We start from the raw sequence: 18,566 nt of genomic DNA on the forward strand, positions 1-18,566 counted from the left end.
GTGCCAAACCGGGCATGTCCCTCTCCTCAAGTAGAAACCTTACCCCTTAGATGGGTGGTATAATATTATGCACCGTGTATGGTGGTATAATTTCATGCACTGTGTATGGTGGTATAATTTCATGCACTGTGTATGGTGGTATAATTTCATGCACCGTGTATGGTGGTATAATTTCATGCACCCTGTATGGTGGGATAATTTCATGCACTGTGTATGGTGGTATAATTTCATGCACCGTGTATGGTGGTATAATTTTATGCACCGTGTATGGTGGTATAATTTCATGCACCGTGTATGGTGGTATAATTTCATGCACCCTGTATGGTGGTATAATTTCATGCACCGTGTATGGTGGTATAATTTCATGCACCGTGTATGGTGGTATAATTTTATGCACCGTGTATGGTGGTATAATTTCATGCACCCTGTATGGTAGTATAATTTCATGCACCGTGTATGGTGGTATAATTTCATGCACCCTGTATGGTGGGATAATTTCATGCACTGTGTATGGTGGTATAATTTCATGCACCGTGTATGGTGGTATAATTTCATGCACCCTGTATGGTGGTATAATTTCATGCACCGTGTATGGTGGTATAATTTCATGCACCCTGTATGGTGGTATAATTTCATGCACCGTGTATGGTGGTATAATTTTATGCACCGTGTATGGTGGTATAATTTCATGCACCGTGTATGGTGGTATAATTTCATGCACCGTGTATAGTGGTATAATTTCATGCACCGTGTATGGTGGTATAATTTCATGCACCGTGTATGGTGGTATAATTTCATGCACCGTGTATGGTGGTATAATTTTATGCACCGTGTATGGTGGTATAATTTCATGCACCCTGTATGGTGGTATAATTTCATGCACCGTGTATGGTGGTATAATTTCATGCACCGTGTATGGTGGTATAATTTCATGCACCCCTGTATGGTGGTATAATTTCATGCACCGTGTATGGTGGTATAATTTCATGCACCGTGTATGGTGGTATAATTTCATGCACCGTGTATGGTGGTATAATTTCATGCACCCTGTATGGTGGTATAATTTCATGCACCGTGTATGGTGGTATAATTTTATGCACCGTGTATGGTGGTATAATTTCATGCACCCTGTATGGTGGTATAATTTCATGCACCGTGTATGGTGGTATAATTTTATGCACCGTGTATGGTGGTATAATTTTATGCACCGTGTATGGTGGTATAATTTCATGCACCCTGTATGGTGGTATAATTTCATGCACCGTGTATGGTGGTATAATTTCATGCACCGTGTATGGTGGTATAATTTCATGCACCCTGTATGGTGGTATAATTTCATGCACCGTGTATGGTGGTATAATTTCATGCACCGTGTATGGTGGTATAATTTCATGCACCGTGTATGGTGGTATAATTTCATGCACCCTGTATGGTGGTATAATTTCATGCACCGTGTATGGTGGTATAATTTCATGCACCGTGTATGGTGGTATAATTTTATGCACCGTGTATGGTGGTATAATTTCATGCACCCTGTATGGTGGTATAATTTCATGCACCCTGTATGGTGGTATAATTTCATGCACCCTGTATGGTGGTATAATTTCATGCACCCTGTATGGTGGTATAATTTCATGCACCCTGTATGGTGGTATAATTTCATGCACCGTGTATGGTGGTATAATTTCGTGCACCGTGTATGGTGGTATAATTTCATGCACCGTGTATGGTGGTATAATTTCATGCACCGTGTATGGTGGTATAATTTCATGCACCGTGTATGGTGGTATAATTTCGTGCACCGTGTATGGTGGTATAATTTCGTGCACCGTGTATGGTGGTATAATTTCATGCACCGTGTATGGTGGTATAATTTCATGCACTGTGAATATTGATGCCATTTCGTGCAGTGTGTATCATGTCATACATCGTGTTGGTAGTACTATGAGTATAATGTTGCATGTGAGCAAATCTTTGAAAATAAGGGATCCCCGGTCACCCATCCTTCTAGTCCGATTTGTAATGTTCCCCAATGGTATTGTGTGATTACTGATGGGCAGTGGAGGAGAACCGCGGCTCCTGTGGTCACTCCTTACTCTGTACTGATAAAACCTCATGAACCAATGTGTGTGATAACATCAGCAGTTCCTCTTACAACGCTGCATTTTGGGTATTCCTATAAATTCTGGACGTTTTCACAGAGATGTCCCATATTTGCATAAAAAAATTCCTTTCCTATCACTACAACCATATTCTCATAATCAGCTAGTCAGTAAAATATACTACTGCACATCTTAGATATTTATTTTTGACTGCCTGTAAAATATCTAATCTCATTCTTTGCCTAAAATCGAAAAACAAGTCTTTAATTTTTTATATGTTTTCAGGATCTGCTTTATTAGGGTCAGTGCTGCAGTTCCCAGAGGGGCCGTATCCGGCTTTCCCAGACCCCTACATGGCAGATCCTTCTAGTACATGCTGCAGTACTGACATCCATATTACTGTGTAACTCGGAAGGTTTGTCATTCTGGTTATCATGTTCCTCCAGATATCCCCAGACTCTGAACTAGGCTTTACAGCCTTATACATAGTATTCAGACCAGTCACACCAGTATCCACATTTAAGTCGGCAGCTCAATTACATGTTTTCTGCATCAGTACCTACACAAAAAAAAAATTCTCATTTTATTATAATAAAACTGAATCGTTCCTAGAATGTTTTTTTAGAAAAGTTCATAAATTTCTGTTGACTTTTGACTGGAAGGAGAGACACTCTTCAGTTGTCTTTATTCCTTTAAATTGAACCAGTCAGCAGGATTTTGCTATGCAATCTGACATCAGCATTATGTAGGGACAGAGATCCTGATTCTCGCAATATATCACTTAGTTTGAGTGCAGCAGTTGTGATACAATCACAGTTTTCTCTGCTGCAGATCTAGCAGAGCTCGAAATGCTGAGCCCTGCATAACCCCGCCCCCACACCACTGATTGGCTGCTTTCTGTGACGTGGTTGGACTAGGAGGCACTAGACACCTAGTCCTGTAGTGATCATTTACTGCTGATAAAACATATATTATTGAAACGGCGAAACACAGCCCAGTAAGTGACACATCGCTGGAATCAGGGTCTCTGCCCCTACATCATGCTACTGTCAGAATACTTGTCGAAAAAAGTACTGACACATTCCTATTAATCCGTCATCTAATCATTTACAAAGCTTGATGATGCAGCTACTATTCCCTACACAAATTTACAATATCTTGTGGCATTACGTAAGGCCAGAGATGGGAGAAAACCATCTTGAGTTATTCCCGTTTTGTAAAGTGCTGACCTGTCGCTAGAATTTGCCATTCTGACCTCGGAGAATGTAGAGGCCACTGGTTTAGTGCGATGTCAGCCTCCAAAATCTATTTCTGAGTTTTCCCAGTGGTGGTCCCTACAGTGTAACGGGCAGCATTCGGTTCAGCGGTAGTTCTGATGGACAGGGCGAAAAACTATATTAGCGCTGTGGCCTCCTAATTCTCAGGACTGGTGGCATTCGCAGGGTAAAAAATTGCATTTAATGAGTAATTTATTTATTTATTAATTTTTTTTTTTACTCCAGCATTGTCGTAATACCCAAATGGTCAGTCTGCCCCTAGGTCTTCTTGTATTTCCGTTCCTCGTCGTAGAACACCGGCTCCTTAGTAGACCCTCCGGATATCCCCGATCACCTTGGCCTTAAAGAAACCCCACCGAATCTCTACATTTCGAAAATCCTCTTTCTCTGTCCCATTAAGTGATTGCCCCCGCTGGGCGATGTCTCCGCTCCGCGTCGTTCCTGGTTCTCGTTTAATGTCCCGATCTGTGGAGTACAACATCCGCAGTGGTATCTGTGCCGTGATGGAGTGCGGAGCCTCGCATCGCTTCATCCAGTATTTTATCAGCCCGGCGAACTGTTTGGCTTGGTATCTGGAGGGCTTCAAGAGGCGTAAGCTGCTCCGAATGACAGCGGAGAGGAAAATCTCTTATCAAACAGCCAGATTAATGGAAGGCTGTATACAGTTTACAGGTGACACTAAAAGCAAGATAATCGTTAAATCATGGGAGAAGGCCCCTGATAAGCCGCGTGCGCTTTCTATCACTTTTCTGCAGGACGGACGCCGCTCTACTAAATCTTTTCAGCTATTTTTTTTTCTCCACTTCCTCGGTGCTATTATAAATCCATCCCCGTGTTTTATTTCTAGATTATCATTGATACTTTACGCTCCGAATCATTAGATTTCACCAACTGCAACTTTCCAGCAAGCCCTGGTAACCCGCGATGTGCCATCAGCCGGAGAGAAAGAGGCGCGCACGAGTCTGAGACCACTGGGGTGGGGAAGAGACATATTTTAGGAAATCGGAGATCCCATACGTGTAACAGATTCTATATAATGGCAGCGGTGTAGATAATCGCCCGGCTGGAACCACGCAATGATACTTTTTATATTGATGACCTATCATAAGGATTTGTCATCATCAGATCAGTGGGGTTCCCAATTCTGACACCCCCTCCGATCAGTTGTTCTGGGTGCCATTGTGGAGCCGGACCGCGCACACCTTTGTCATCTGAGTTGCAGATTCACTCCTATTTGTTTGCACGGGGACAAATCTACCCGGCCAGGGCCGCTACAGAGCCGACTGATCTGTGCTGTTCAGCTCCACATCTGCTAACATCTCGCCGCCACCTGCGCTAACAACATTTGATGAGTAGGGGAATATCCCCTGTCGGACCTCCACTGATCTTATACTGATGACCTGTCAAATGATCAGTATATAAATAGCGGAGCAACCCTTTAAGACAAACAATTCCTTTTCCCATAAAAAAATTATAGAAAAGCATAGTCTTAATGCCGTCACTCCCCCAAAGCAAATTATAAATGTTTTTTGTTCCCATACCTGTCTAATTTGTCTAGCAAGTGTCCTGATTCTCCTGCTCTGTAACTTGCCAACTACTGTCTGTGAGTGGGCGGTTCCTCTTCATCAACATTCTGCCAGCACTGTGAGTGCAGGAACTACCTTTTCCTCATTTCCCAGCATGCATTTCTCTTGTCATTGTCCAATGGCTTTCATTCCCACCTTCCTGTAATCCTGCGTTCTTTAAGCTCTTTCACACATCATTTATTTTGCTATGTGTGTTATCCTTTATGTATGCCCATAGATCACTACCTGCCTTTTCACCCGTCCTTTCTTTTGTAGAACGATTGCCCCCCAAAAAATAAAAAATAATGGAGACCTTTCTTATTTTGAGCCCACATCAAACTTGCCAGTGCAGCTCATTGGCCCGGTGAAAATAATAACCTGTAGCATACGGTTGTCATTGGTGTTCTGCCCGTATTTTACTGGTTAAAGGGATCTGTCAACCCTCCTAAGCGGTTTATATAGGAATTTTTGGTCTAAGTGTCAGTTATTACAATCCTTTTTGCATCAGTTTTTCTCATGAAAAACAAAAACATTTTCTCTTGCCCATTAAAGAGAATTTGTCAGTAGGATCAACACTCCTAAGCTGTCCATGTGGGCATGTAAGTCATAGAATATTGAATAAAATAATACCTTGATATCTATGATCTGCTGTCTTATTCCAGAGAAGGCCATTTTTTTCTTAATATGTAATTGAGCTTTTAAGATCTATGGGCCGGACATAGATCTCCCTGAGAATCTGCCTCCAGAGCTTATTTTAAATGACTGGGACCGTTACCAGTGTGAGACATGGAGATCAGGAGAGAAGACTGTCAGTCGTTACATGTCTTACCCTAGTAATGCACTTAAAATAATTTCTGGAGGCAGATTCTCAGGGAGATCTATGTCCGGCCCATAGATCTTAACAGCTCATTTACATAGTAAGAAAAAATGATTTCTATGGAATAAGACATCGGATCTCAGATATTAAGGTATCATTTTATTCACCTTAGGAGGGTTGATTCTAGCGACCAATTTCCTTTAATAGAAAAGAGAAGAAGAGTAACACGCCTACGCTATTCACTGTACTAGTGGCGCTCGTTACATATGTAATTTCTAAATAAAGTGATTTGCAAATTACATTTTTATAACATTATATATCAAAGAAAATGAAGTTGTGCATACAGGATCCATTTAACCCTATAGTAAATTGTCTCTAAAATCATCATAACATGTTGACCAGTTTTGCAAATACTTTGCTTTACTTTTTGCTTAAAAAAATAATAATTAGATTTGGATGCCATTTTCTCCATTCATAGACAATGGAGCTGCCTTCTGTTCGTGCTATTTTTCATTGGTAACGGGCAACTATTTATCCTTACGCACTGTCAGACAGCCTCATATATGCTTATGTGGCTGTTTAGTATGGGTCAGGAGACTCGCCTCCAGTCCATACTGGCAAGAAATAGATCACCCCCAGCAATGTGATTTAATTTGGGGAGAAACCTGGCAGTGTTTCCCTGCAGCGTCACCACAGGGGAAATAAAGAATTACACATTGTCACATTAAATATACAAATAAAAACCAAACCAGAATCTCAATTTTGCAGACACGGTGTTTCTGGGTGTTGCCTCTCATCAGTGCGAAGTATGAGATCTGATTTGGTTGGGTGAGAGACTCTGGACTGGGGTCTAAAGCAGGGCCGCGCTTAGTAACCCGATATTTACCCTGGTTACCATTGTAAAAGTAAAAAAAAAAAAACACTACATACTCCCATTCTGATGTCTGTCACGTCCCCCGCCGGCGTCCACAGGGTTAAAACTGCTTTCGGCAAGAGCGCTGCTAATGCACGCACTGCTGCCGAGAGCTTCCCTGCACTGACTGTGTCAGCGCCGGCCGCCGGTGATGTCACCGCTGTGCTCTGCACAGTCAGTGCAGAGAAGCTCTCGGCCGGAGCGCGTGCATTAGCAGCGCTCTTGCCGAAAGCAGTTTAACCCTGTGGACGCCGGGGGACGTGACAGACATCAGAATGTGAGTATGTACTGTTTTTTTTTTTTACTTTTACAATGGTAACCAGGGTAAATATCGGGTTACTAAGCGTGGCCCTGCGCTTAGTAACCCGATATTTACCCTGGTTACAAGTGAACACATCGCTGGATCGGCGTCACACACGCCGATCCAGCGGGTGATCAGCGACCAAAAAATGGTCCTGATCATTCCCCAACGACCAACGATCTCCCAGCAGGGGCCTGATCGTTGGTCGCTGTCACACATAACGAGATCGTTAGCGGGATCGTTGCTACGTCACCAAAAGCGTGACGTTGCAACGATAACGTTATGTGTGACTCAGCCTTAGGCTTCTTTCACACTAGCGTCGGGCTCGGTCCGTCGCCGTGCGTCGGGCCGAGGTCCCCGACGCTAGCGTTGTCTCCGCCGCACAACGGGGGCAGCGGATGCATTTTTCCAGCGCATCCGCTGCCCCATTGTAAGGTGCGGGGAAGTGCGGGGAGGTGGGGTCGGAAAAAGCGGACCGTCGGGAGCAAAAAACGTTACATGTAACGTTTTTTGCTCCCGACGGTCCGCCACAGCACGGCGCAACCGTCGCACGACGGTTGCGACGTGTGTCATTGCGTCGCAAATGCGTCGCTAATGTTAGTCAATGCAGAAAAAACGCATCCTGCAAGCACTTTTGCAGGATGCGTTTTTTCGGCAAAACGACGCATTTGCAACGTAATGCTGTTAACGGTAGTGTGAAAGTAGCCTTAAGGGGTAACGTTTGATTGTGTAATGCAGGAAAGGTCTTCAGGAGCAAGAGAGACTTTCTACTCTGGCCATGTGGTAACAGGAGACCCCTTATTGACTAAAAATTCCTAAATAGGGTATAAGAATGTAGTTTTTTGTGATCACAACTGTGCATTTCCTTAAATTTCAAGCCTTTAGTTGGGAGATCTGTTGAAACGAACACTTCGGGCTGAGATGGTACACCATGTTATGCCAAGTGCAGGGTCTAAGGAGCATGACTTTTCACTTTGGTGTTCTTCCAATCACTGAGTGATCCACTGACTTCTCCGGCCTTGGTCACGTTTTTACTAGCAGCTGTCATATTGTTTAAATATTTATTTTTCAAAAAATGGACTGAAATAAAATTAGAATGTAATAACTCTCCTCCACCAATACCCCATAACTCCAGTTTCATCGCTGACCGGGTCCCTTCTGACACACAGAATGCTGCTCCGCCAATCAGTAGATGACGGTACTTGCTGCTACGGTCAGTGATTGGCTACACGAGCACTTTATGGTATTTCCTGTGTGTACAGACAGGACCAGGGGTAGAAACCAGCAAGCAGCCAGTAAATGTCTAAACAGAAGCAGCAGGAGTTTCGTGGAGGTGGGTATTGCATTTTTTTATAAATTCTATTTGGACCTTTTTTTAAAAATAAAAAAAAAAATGAAAATTGAGCTGGACGACCCATATAAAGGAAACCTCATATTTGTGCTGCCTGAATCATGGGAAGATAGAAACCGAGACAAACCTCCTTGTTACTTAGGCTGAATGTAAACATTTCTATATCACGGTCCGAGTACAGTCCAAACTCAACCGCCTCACAGGCATATATCAGACTGTCAAGGTCAGGAGAGAGACCTATTAATTTATTTTACTTGCTTATAAAGCTATATAGCACTTTTAATTCCCCAGCGCTTTACAGACATCATCACTGTCCCCATCGGGACGCACAATCTAGATTCTCTATCAGTATGTCTTTGTTGTGTGGGAGGAAACTTGAGAACCTGGAGGACACCCACACAAACATGAGGAGAACATACAAACTCCTTGCAGATGTCGTCCTTGGTGGGATTTGAACCAAAGACCCCAGCGATGTAATGCTACAGTGATAACCACTGAGCCACGTATGGCCAGTCGAGCATCATGATCCGACTCATGACCAGATTCAAACATCTTGAAATCACTGTCTAATGACTATGGGAGCAGGTAGAAAAGTCATGTTGGCGGCTCTTTCTGGCTTCTCCCTATCCAGATCAGTTGGATTGACCGGTTTCTCTCTATTTGTGTGTAGGGCGTTAACAGCCAATCAAGCGAGGCAGCAAGACACCGCTTTATGTAACAAAGGAGCCTGCCCCTGTTTTATGCTACCCATAGTTGGAGAAGAAAAGCCATGAGGGCGGCTCCCTCTGACTTGTCACTACCCATTTCTTCTTGATTGGCAGTTCTCTCCCTACAAATCGGGAGAGAACTGTCACTCCGGCTGAGTTGGAGAGACCCAGCTTTTGTAATGGGGCGCCTGTCCCTATTTCATGCTGATATGTTTCCTTTTAAAGAATACTTTTTAGGTAATGAGTAACAATGTGATCGAAGTAGTAACATTAAAGCACAGCTGACTGTATAATGCCACATTGTACCGGTCTGACGGCAGTAACATAGCAATGCAAGGTCCTGTCTGAGTCCATATACCTGCACACTCATCATATTCCCTGTATGTCATAGCCGGCTCTGATACTCACTGACTCCACCGCATACCAGCCAGCACTGACTATGTCAGGACATGCAGACTGCATCATGGATAGTGACACACAAAGCCGCTTAGATGGCACATCCCAATGTGGACGAACAGATCTACAGGCGGATATACGCTACAGCAAGAACGAAGCTTACATGCATGGATGACACTGTATATGTTCAGACACCCCACAAGACTGGGAATGCAAAGGGTGAAATCTGGGACACAAAGCGTACGCAGCCAAGCGGGCAAATGTGGCTTTGTAAATTCCCACTCGCTTGCTTTGTACTATACTTATAAAGCTTTGAAACATATGGCAACAGCTACTCGATAAGGCCGATCCACCGCTCCAATTCTGTCGGGTGAAGAGCTGAAATCTATCTTCTCCCATACTTGCTCAGTATTTATATTTGCTTTCTGATAAATTTTTACTTTTTACACCAAAAACACTACAATAGTTTGATGTACAAACAACTGACTCTCTTAGGCTATGTGCGCATGTCGAGTAAATGGGTGCAAAAATTTCTGCAACTCTTGGCAGGAAAAGTGCAGCTGCAAAAACGTGCGTTTTTGCTTTGCGTTTTTTGAGTGAGGTGAGTGGTGAAAAGTACTGGCAAAAACACGAGAAGAGAATTAACACTGTAGATTATTTTTCTGCACCAAATCTACAAGTCATAAATACTCAACATGTTCAGGTTTCTCATTCACTTTGCATCAAGATTGCTAGCAAATCTGCATGGCAAAAACGCACCAAATCTGCAACCTGTGCACAAGACCTTAGAATGCAGCACGTTGCAAAACACGGGCTCAAGTTAGGAATATCGGAAATTGAACTTTTGCCTTTATAATAGTGAAGATTCCATCAATGCAAAATAAGTCATACAAAAATGACTCCACCAAGATGATGGATTAAGAAGTCTGGACAAGGACTCCATTTATATGGTGCCTCCAATAGGCAGTATGGTATGGACAGATTCTCCCCCAGAAGCTATGAAATCTGATGTATCTCATGGAGCCTCATAGTCTCTCATGGACGAAACTTTTGTGTTCCAACGCTTCTACTAAAGTGGGCAGAAGGGTCGAGAGGGGGGACTGACCACATAAAAGTGCGCTTGTGGGAAAAAGTTATACAATACACTTCCGGGACTTTTAATATCATGGCGCTTTTTTATACACTGAAAATCCAAAACCTTTTAACTTGCAAGGCCATTGAGCCTGGGATGTATTATTCTGCAGTCATACCATATATTGTTTTGTAGTAATCCAATGTGCCAGCAGTAAGAAATCAAGCTTTGAAGTCGAATACAAATTTATCTGGAAGTACATTGGGGCGTGCTTAGTGCAGGACCCCCCCCCCAATGCGCTACTTGGATAATTTACATGTGGTTTTAAAGCTTGATTTCTCAGCATTGTAACAATGGATTACTATTAGAGTTGGTGCGAACCGATTTGCAGGACCCGGTCCATCGGCCACTTCGGTGATCTCCGGGAGCCCAGAGGACTTACTTTTACCTCTCAACATCTGTGACTCTTCTTTAGATTAGTTGAACTGGTGCACATGGTTATTGTAAATAATCAAAAGAAGTGCCGAGGATACCGTCAGGTAGGAAGCGGTTCTTAGGGCTCCCGTCCATCGTCCACAGATTACTCAGGAGGCCCACGGACCAAGAGAGAAGATGGTGGGGAACATCTGAACCAGCAACCAATGACTCTTCCAATTCTATGATGGGTGGCACAAAAGTTTACATGTGCTCATTACATGCGCTGATCCCTGTCGGCCTCTCTGAGGATGCCATGCTGACCATTCTGTAACGTTGTCCGTTGTGAACCATCGTTCACCGATTACTCACGAGGCCCATGGATAAGTATGCTCTACCAAAGAGAAGGTGGTGGAAACATGTGAACCAGCAACTAATTATTCTTCCAATTCTGTGATGGGTTTCACAAAAGTTTACATGTGCCTATTACATGTACTAATCCCTCTCGGCCACTCTGAGGATGCCATGATGACCATTGTCCATTGTGCACCATCTTTCACCGATTACTCACAAGGCCTATGGACAAGTATGCTCTACCAAAGAAAAGGGTGTGGGGAACATCTGAACCACCAATCAATGGCTCTTCCAATTCTGTGATGGGTGGCACAAAAGTTTACATGTGCCCATTACATGCACTGATCCCTCTCGGCCTCTCTGAGGATGTCATGCTGACCATTCTGTACCATTGTACACTATTGTCCACAGATTACTCCCGAGGCCCATGGACAAGTTAGCTCTACCAAAGAGAAGGTGGTGGGGAACATCTGAACCACCAATCATTGGCTCTTCCAATTCTGTGATGGGTGGCACAGAAGTTTACATGTGCCCATTACATGCGCTGATCCCTCTCAGCCTCTCTGAGGATGCCATGCTGACCAGTATGTACATTGTGCACGATTGTCCACAGAATACTCACGAGGTCCATGGACAAGTATGCTCTAGCAAAGAGAAGGTGGTGAGGAACATCTGAACCACCAATCAATTGGTCTTCCAATTCTGTGATGGGTGGCACAAAAGTTCAGACATGCCACTTACATGTACTAATCCCTCTCGGCCTCTCTCAGGATGCCATGCTGACCATTCTGTGCCTTTAGAGTTGTCTATGTCTGGATGGTGCAGAGCATAAGATCCCATCCACCTCCTTCCTCGGCATTGCCGCCTGTCATTGCTGTCTGCTGGAAGACACGTCCACCAAGACATGTAATCGCATATTGGAGCATGGATAATTGTGCTCCTTACATATGATTATTGCTCCCAGTCCTCAAGGCTCTGAAAGGAGGAGAGTGTTGGAGCGAACGAGCGAGTCAGACGTTACTAATGACCAGAATGCTGAGTCAGGCTTACACACGCTGTACGGATTGTGGTGGAGATGCCCTCCAGATCTGGAGCCCTGTGCAATGTGACAAGGATATTATATATATATATACACTGTACAATAAATAAATAAATATATATATATATATAAATATATATATATATGATGTCGCCTTTCCCCATCGTATCCCAGCACGGACACATTCGGACAAGTAAATAAATATAAAGCAGTCGGTGGCGCAAGAAACTGATCATGTCCATGTGCAGATGTAGCAGAGCCCAATTTGCCTTTTTGTGATATGAGGGGACGGCAGAACTCTGCTCCATCTGGTTATGAGTCTAAAGAACCGCAGAATTGCGGGTATTTAATTCAAGGTTAGAAATCTGCAGAAATGGCTGATAAAAGACAACAAGTGCACTTGTGTACGGAGACTGCATATAATGTAGCATTGGATGCTTAGAAAAAGTGCAGGTGTTGATTAAATTTAATACGGAAAATTTTTCCCATATATATAATATTGTGTTCCCGCTCAATCCCTGCATTACTGTTCAGCCTGGGCTTCCTGCTTCTTGTATAGGATTCCAGTAACATAATAGCTTTGACTTGATCACACACACCCATTTGACCCTGATCTGCCTTTATTACATGTGGGTGGCCGTGGATTTTCACCCTTCGCATTGCAAAAAGGGGGTGAAATCTGCAGTCAAAACCCACAGAGAAAAAACTGACCTGTCGTAGATTCCTAAATCCGCGGCGCCGGATAATTTCCGCTCTGGATCTTTTCAGCAGCTGTAACACACTGCAGATTTATTCTGGTGCAGATCCGGATGGAAAGTCGCAGCATATCTGCCTCATGTGAACATATCCAAACAGAGAGGGAAGGAAAGTGCTGTTGTGTGCCATTCAGGGCAGGAGGAAAGCTGGGTGGTGATCAATACTGGATCTGGTAGTGCTTCTCACCACATGTGTCCATCGCAGCCAAGCTGGGATTTGGGAGGCACGTGCCATCACTGACCCATTATTATTATTGGGCATCGCTATGATGACGGCACAGGAGCCAGGCGCTAATCGCGGGTGATTGACAGGCGTTTAGCTGACTCACGTGACTCCTGCCATGTTAGAGGCCACTTGACAAATTGCTGCACACACTTACAAATGGAAATATATTCCGTGGATCCACAAATCCAAAAACCTACATGTGTGTCGCAGGAAACGAGCCAAAAGCGATGATATTCAGTGCACGTGTCTAACAGAAATAAAGGACTTTGTCAAGGACGAAAGCTAAAGATAAATCCGTCCGGTGGAAAAGGGACGTGTAGCAGAGCAGGGTTTGTCATTTGGCACCATGCAACTGCAGGGAAATCTACTGCATCATCTGTGATGCAATGATGCAGACCCAATGACCAGCACAGCTCTGCTACATCAGTAGCTAACGATAGATTTCACATTCTTGCATAGTCCGTGTTGTGTAATAGTCAGTACGTGTCCACAGGGAGTGGGGGAAGCCAATTCGCCCCTGCAGTGGAGATTCAACCTCCCACAGCGGCAACTTTTAAGAATAAGTTGTATTTATTTATTTTTTTCTTGGGGATTAACATGGAACTTTCTACTGCAAAAAAAACATTTCCAGATGCTTCGCTCTCAATGAGCAAAATGCCTTCCACTTCTACACCCGGAACTGCAATATCTGCATTGCTGCGAATACTCTGGGAATACGCCTCAAATGGGATTGGTGATTTTTCTTTTCTTTTTTTTTTTTTTTGGAGGTAGCAGTGGAGACAGATTTTCCTCCACAGTGACCTTGCTAACACTCTGCTCAAAGTGATGAACACTTTTTATGCGTCATAATATATTCCACATCTTGTTCTCCAAAATGACCCGTCGCAAAAATGCAAATGGTTCTGTAAGTTATGTCTGCACATAAAACGGCTACTTGGCAAACCCGGCCAATGGCATCCCGGACACATGCTCCTTTTTTTTATTTTTTCTTTCCCCCCCCTCCCTTTTATTTTAGAATATTTAACTATAGCTATATACTATATATATGTTATTGTACTTGTGTGTAATATATATAATATAAACTTTATTTTCCTGTGTAGTGATTTATTGGGTGCGTGCATAACATTAAAAAAGCGTGTATGTATGTATATATATATATATATATATATATATATATATATATATATATATATATATATATATATATATATATATATATATATACAAACATATTTTTTTAATATATATATTTATATTAAATTAATATATATTTTCTATTCATACATCATTTTTTCAGTAATGTTTTTCCTTAATATGTCATATATACAGTCTATATGTTTGCATATAGGTATGATATGGAAATGTATACATATTAGATGTGTGTAATTATTTTTTCCACAAGTACGCACATGCAAAAATATATACTTGTGCCTGTAGTTACATGTGGGGAAATAAATAAAAAAAATATATCCGGTATATAATTTACTCAGCAAGCCGTTACAAACTGGAAAAATATTTAGATGCGAGAAAGTTGAAATATTAATTAAAGGAAAAATGATCCGCATGAGCCCAGTTCCACTTATTTGACCCCCATCAGTCCAGGGACGGTGTAATCTGTGTAAGTCATTGCTCCGGGTGCTTTGCTGCATGGTTATAAATTCAGAAGCCTGAGTATCTTCCAGTGTAACCTCCCAAGGAAAAAAAAAAAAAAGATGTAATGAATATTTCAGAGATGAAAGCGACTTTGAATGCAGATACAAGTCTGGAGAAAGCACCGTGCCTTGGGATAGGAATCTCGGGGCAGGGAATTCTTGTGATGCTGGTGTAGATCATATAGGGTTGGGGGAATAAACACGTTTTAGGAGACTAATTACATTCCTGGTCATGTGACAAGAAGCTGTACGTATGATTGACGGTGGCGGCGGCGGCGGCGGCCGGTGCTTAAGTCGGGAACCTAACCCTAATGTCATCCCAACCTCCAGCCCACAGATTTTTTTTGTATGGGAGAAGTTATGAGCTGACGAATCCGCAGGACTGAATCCCACATGCAATAGTGACACATAAAGCATCCATAATAATCGTCCGGCTGTCACCTATAGGGGCGGACGCCTCGTATTTGTATTCGTCCTGTGCCTTGGATGAAGATGGCCAGATGAAATTGGCTCATTGAGTATTCCGGGGAAAGTGATGGAAGGAGCCGCTGCGCCTATAGGGATTACGCCACAATAAAACACTAGCTAATTTGCTGTTAAATATTAGATGGAGCTGATAAGCACTTACCAATCGTCACCATTCATTCCAGCGATCATTACCTCGATGTCGGCCGGATGGCACCTGACAATGGCACCGGCATGAGCAAGTAGGCTGGGTGCAATGACCGCACACACTCACGTCCCAGGAGCAAGCCTGCCTATATAGCACCTGATAGAACGATGTGCAGCTCAGGAAATGTTCTATGCCGATCTCTAGATATTGTGCTGTGTGCACCCAGGACCACATCATAGGAGCCGATCAATAAAGTACATGCCGTCTATTGCAGCTCTTCACGAGCAAATACCATTCTGCATCACAGAGCTAGCAGATAGCCCAGGCTACTACGCAGGGCTTCTAGATGGTGCTACTGCCATAGCTTTCTGCAGGAAATGCATGCACAGCGTGGGGATGCTCAAATTTGGAATATTTACCCACCTCTCCACCCCCCGGAAAATGGCCAAGCTTCACCCCGATAGATCAAGATCACTACCAATGTCAGTACCGAGGATAATCAACACACAATGAGAGATCAGGGGAAGCAGATGGACATCTCAAGAAGACCGTAGCCTCCTCCAGAAAACGGGGGTGTTATGGCATCCGAGCTTACCTTATGTATCCTTAAAAATAAGTAAATGACTGTGAAGTTCTCCTTTGAGGCATGTCTCTCGGATCAGTTCTGCAAGCCTACTGTTGAAGGATGTTCTGTGGTTCAGCATCTGCTGCAAGATATTCCTAGCAATCTCCTTGGCTTCCTGAGAGTTGATAGCTGCAATAGTAAAAGCAGTTGTCTCGGGGTATTATTAAAACTTGTTTGTTTGTTGGTTTTTTTTTTAAGAATTTTTTTTTTTTTCCTTTTTCTTCTTCTGGAAAGGGGTGAAAGGAAAAAGCAAAACAAAACCCGGAGGAATGATTAGAGCAGAAACACAAAAGCTGCTTCCATCTCGAAGTCGCCACTCAAACTGCATGAAAACCATAGAGATTTTTGCTATAGCATTTGCAAGGGAAGGAGTGCCACCTTGTGTCCTGCCAAGCAAATCTCGCCTCATATCGGCTAAGTTGGCTGCTAGGACCTGTATACGCCAACCTGCGCTCGTCATATGCGTTTTATGGAATTTGTAGATTTTGTAACATTTGATTTTTCGGAGAATTTTCTTAAACAGGCTTTCTGTTCAGTTTAAGAAAATGTTTGGAGTTATTTACGGTTCAGTGCAATTTTGGATGATTTTTTTGGATTCATTTAAGTGCAGTTTTTGGAATAATTTAGGTCATGTGCAGAAACATTTTTTAGTGCAGGGCTGCACAGCAAAATTTGCAATAACAATCTGCTCTGATTATAAGGCTGTGTTCACACTTAGTGTAAATAATATGGATTTTTTTTTTGCATAGAAAATCTGCTTCGTTCAACTGTTCAAACAAAGTTGATTGGATTTTATGAAGACTCTGACCCACTATGAGTTCAAAGACGCTGTTGAATTGTGGGTTTTTACTGTATTTTTGTTTTTCTCTATAGGCTTCCAAGGGAGCTCTGAAAAAAAACCCTTGTAAAAAAGAGCTGTGGTTTTACACGCAGAATCAAAGCTTTTCTGAACTTAAAAAAAATCCTCGACACTTTAAATCTGCACCAAAGGCACCTGAAATATAGGGGAAAAACTCATAAAATGCAATAATCGGAGAGGATCGTTATTGTGTATTTTGTTGAGGACACTTGCAGAAAACTTGCAAGTAAAGTGCAGCACTTGTAAGGAGATGAACATACTGCCGTTAGTCCTTGAAGAAGCAAGTTTAATGTTATATAGTGTCATTTGAAATGCGATGTATAATGTTAAAGGTGTTCATAGTATTGATGATGTGTGTAGTTTGACAACAGGGATAGTGAGAGTTAATGCTTGGGAGTAGCCCAGAGTGGGAGGTGCTGAGTTGAAGGGAAGGTGACAGTTTCCTGTTAGGTAGGCCCTGGATTGTATAGAGAGGACCTAAGATCCACTGTGAGTAGTGCCGCATTATGGGGTGTCCTTAGTGAGAGGAGACCCAAAGGAAAGAGATGGTGAGATCCGGAGCAGAAGTCACTAAGAGACAGAGTGATCGCTCAAAGACTTGTCCTGGGAGAGGACACCTAGCAGAAAGGCCTAGAGTCTACAACTTTCAAGATAATGGGCCTAGACAGGACTGAGTATGCGAGACGAATAGAAAGTCCCGGGCGAGAGTTCCAGAGCGTCATTGAGCTTTAAGCCATGTATGCCCATGCTGGCACCCTAAGGGGAAAGAAGACGCAGAGCCACGGGGCGAGAAAAGGACTCTTGTTAAGTAGGAATGTGGTACTGAGCTGAGTTGTGGCGAAGTAGTAAGAAACAGTGGAAACAAAACAAGGAGTAAGAGTAAAGGTGAAGAATAATAGAGAAGGAAGGAAACTGTGCGAAAAATGCTTTGAGTTGTAAAGGAAACATTCATAAGACTGTGTACCAGGTATCTCTTGTATATTTTCCCTACCATGTTCCCGTTCAGTAACAAGCTTATTTTTGAATGGTGGTCTCTCTCATTGAACTTCAACACCTGGTCCTAACCAACCAGCAACATCAGTTACATGCGGCCTGCACGGGCATAGAGCCCTGAAAGCACAAAGTCCATACACCCAGCCAGGACTCCCATCATCACATAGCGTGTCAGGGCATAAAAGATAAGCATCCCCCCGTGCCACTTTACACATTTATGCTACTTGTGAACACGGCCGTATGTATTTGCTACGTTTATTTTTTTGTAGTAGTTTCACCTTTTTTTGGTCCAGATTTGGTGCAATGATTTTTTTTTTCCCCAGTGTTTTTGCACAGAAATCCTGGGATTCCACAGTTAATTGTTTTAGGCTGCCTATAGGGGGAAAAACCCTCATCACACTCACACTGTTAAACAGTGTCTTTAAACACACAGTGGGCATGATTTTTCATATCATCACATCTACGTTGCTTGAACTTGGCCTTAAAGTTGTTGTCCTGCCTTACACTACTAGTCTTGTGAGTCCTTGCATCATGC

At 43.0% G+C, this 18,566-nt stretch overlaps 2 protein-coding genes across 3 annotated transcripts in view; one reads left to right on the forward strand and one right to left on the reverse strand.

Moving 5' to 3' along the window:
- The window catches only part of INSYN2A (inhibitory synaptic factor 2A), a 70,535-nt gene extending 53,898 nt beyond the window's left edge, over positions 1-16,637 (reverse strand). The window contains exon 1 of one of the 2 annotated variants that reach the window (XM_077258383.1): positions 16,150-16,637. Coding sequence is in view for 1 of the 2 variants with exons in the window: in XM_077258382.1 (XP_077114497.1) it covers positions 15,570-15,582 (13 nt within the window). In the remaining variant the exon portion in view is untranslated. Of the gene's footprint in view, positions 1-15,569; positions 16,050-16,149 lie in introns of those variants that run through there. The other variant, XM_077258382.1, reaches the window with a different exon arrangement.
- Positions 1-18,566, forward strand: part of DOCK1 (dedicator of cytokinesis 1) — a 478,132-nt gene that overhangs the window by 235,709 nt on the left and 223,857 nt on the right. The gene's annotated exons all lie outside the window — the stretch shown is intronic.

The sequence above is a fragment of the Ranitomeya variabilis genome, chromosome 4, assembly GCF_051348905.1.
Source record: "Ranitomeya variabilis isolate aRanVar5 chromosome 4, aRanVar5.hap1, whole genome shotgun sequence".
Taxonomy (NCBI): Eukaryota; Metazoa; Chordata; class Amphibia; order Anura; family Dendrobatidae; genus Ranitomeya; species Ranitomeya variabilis.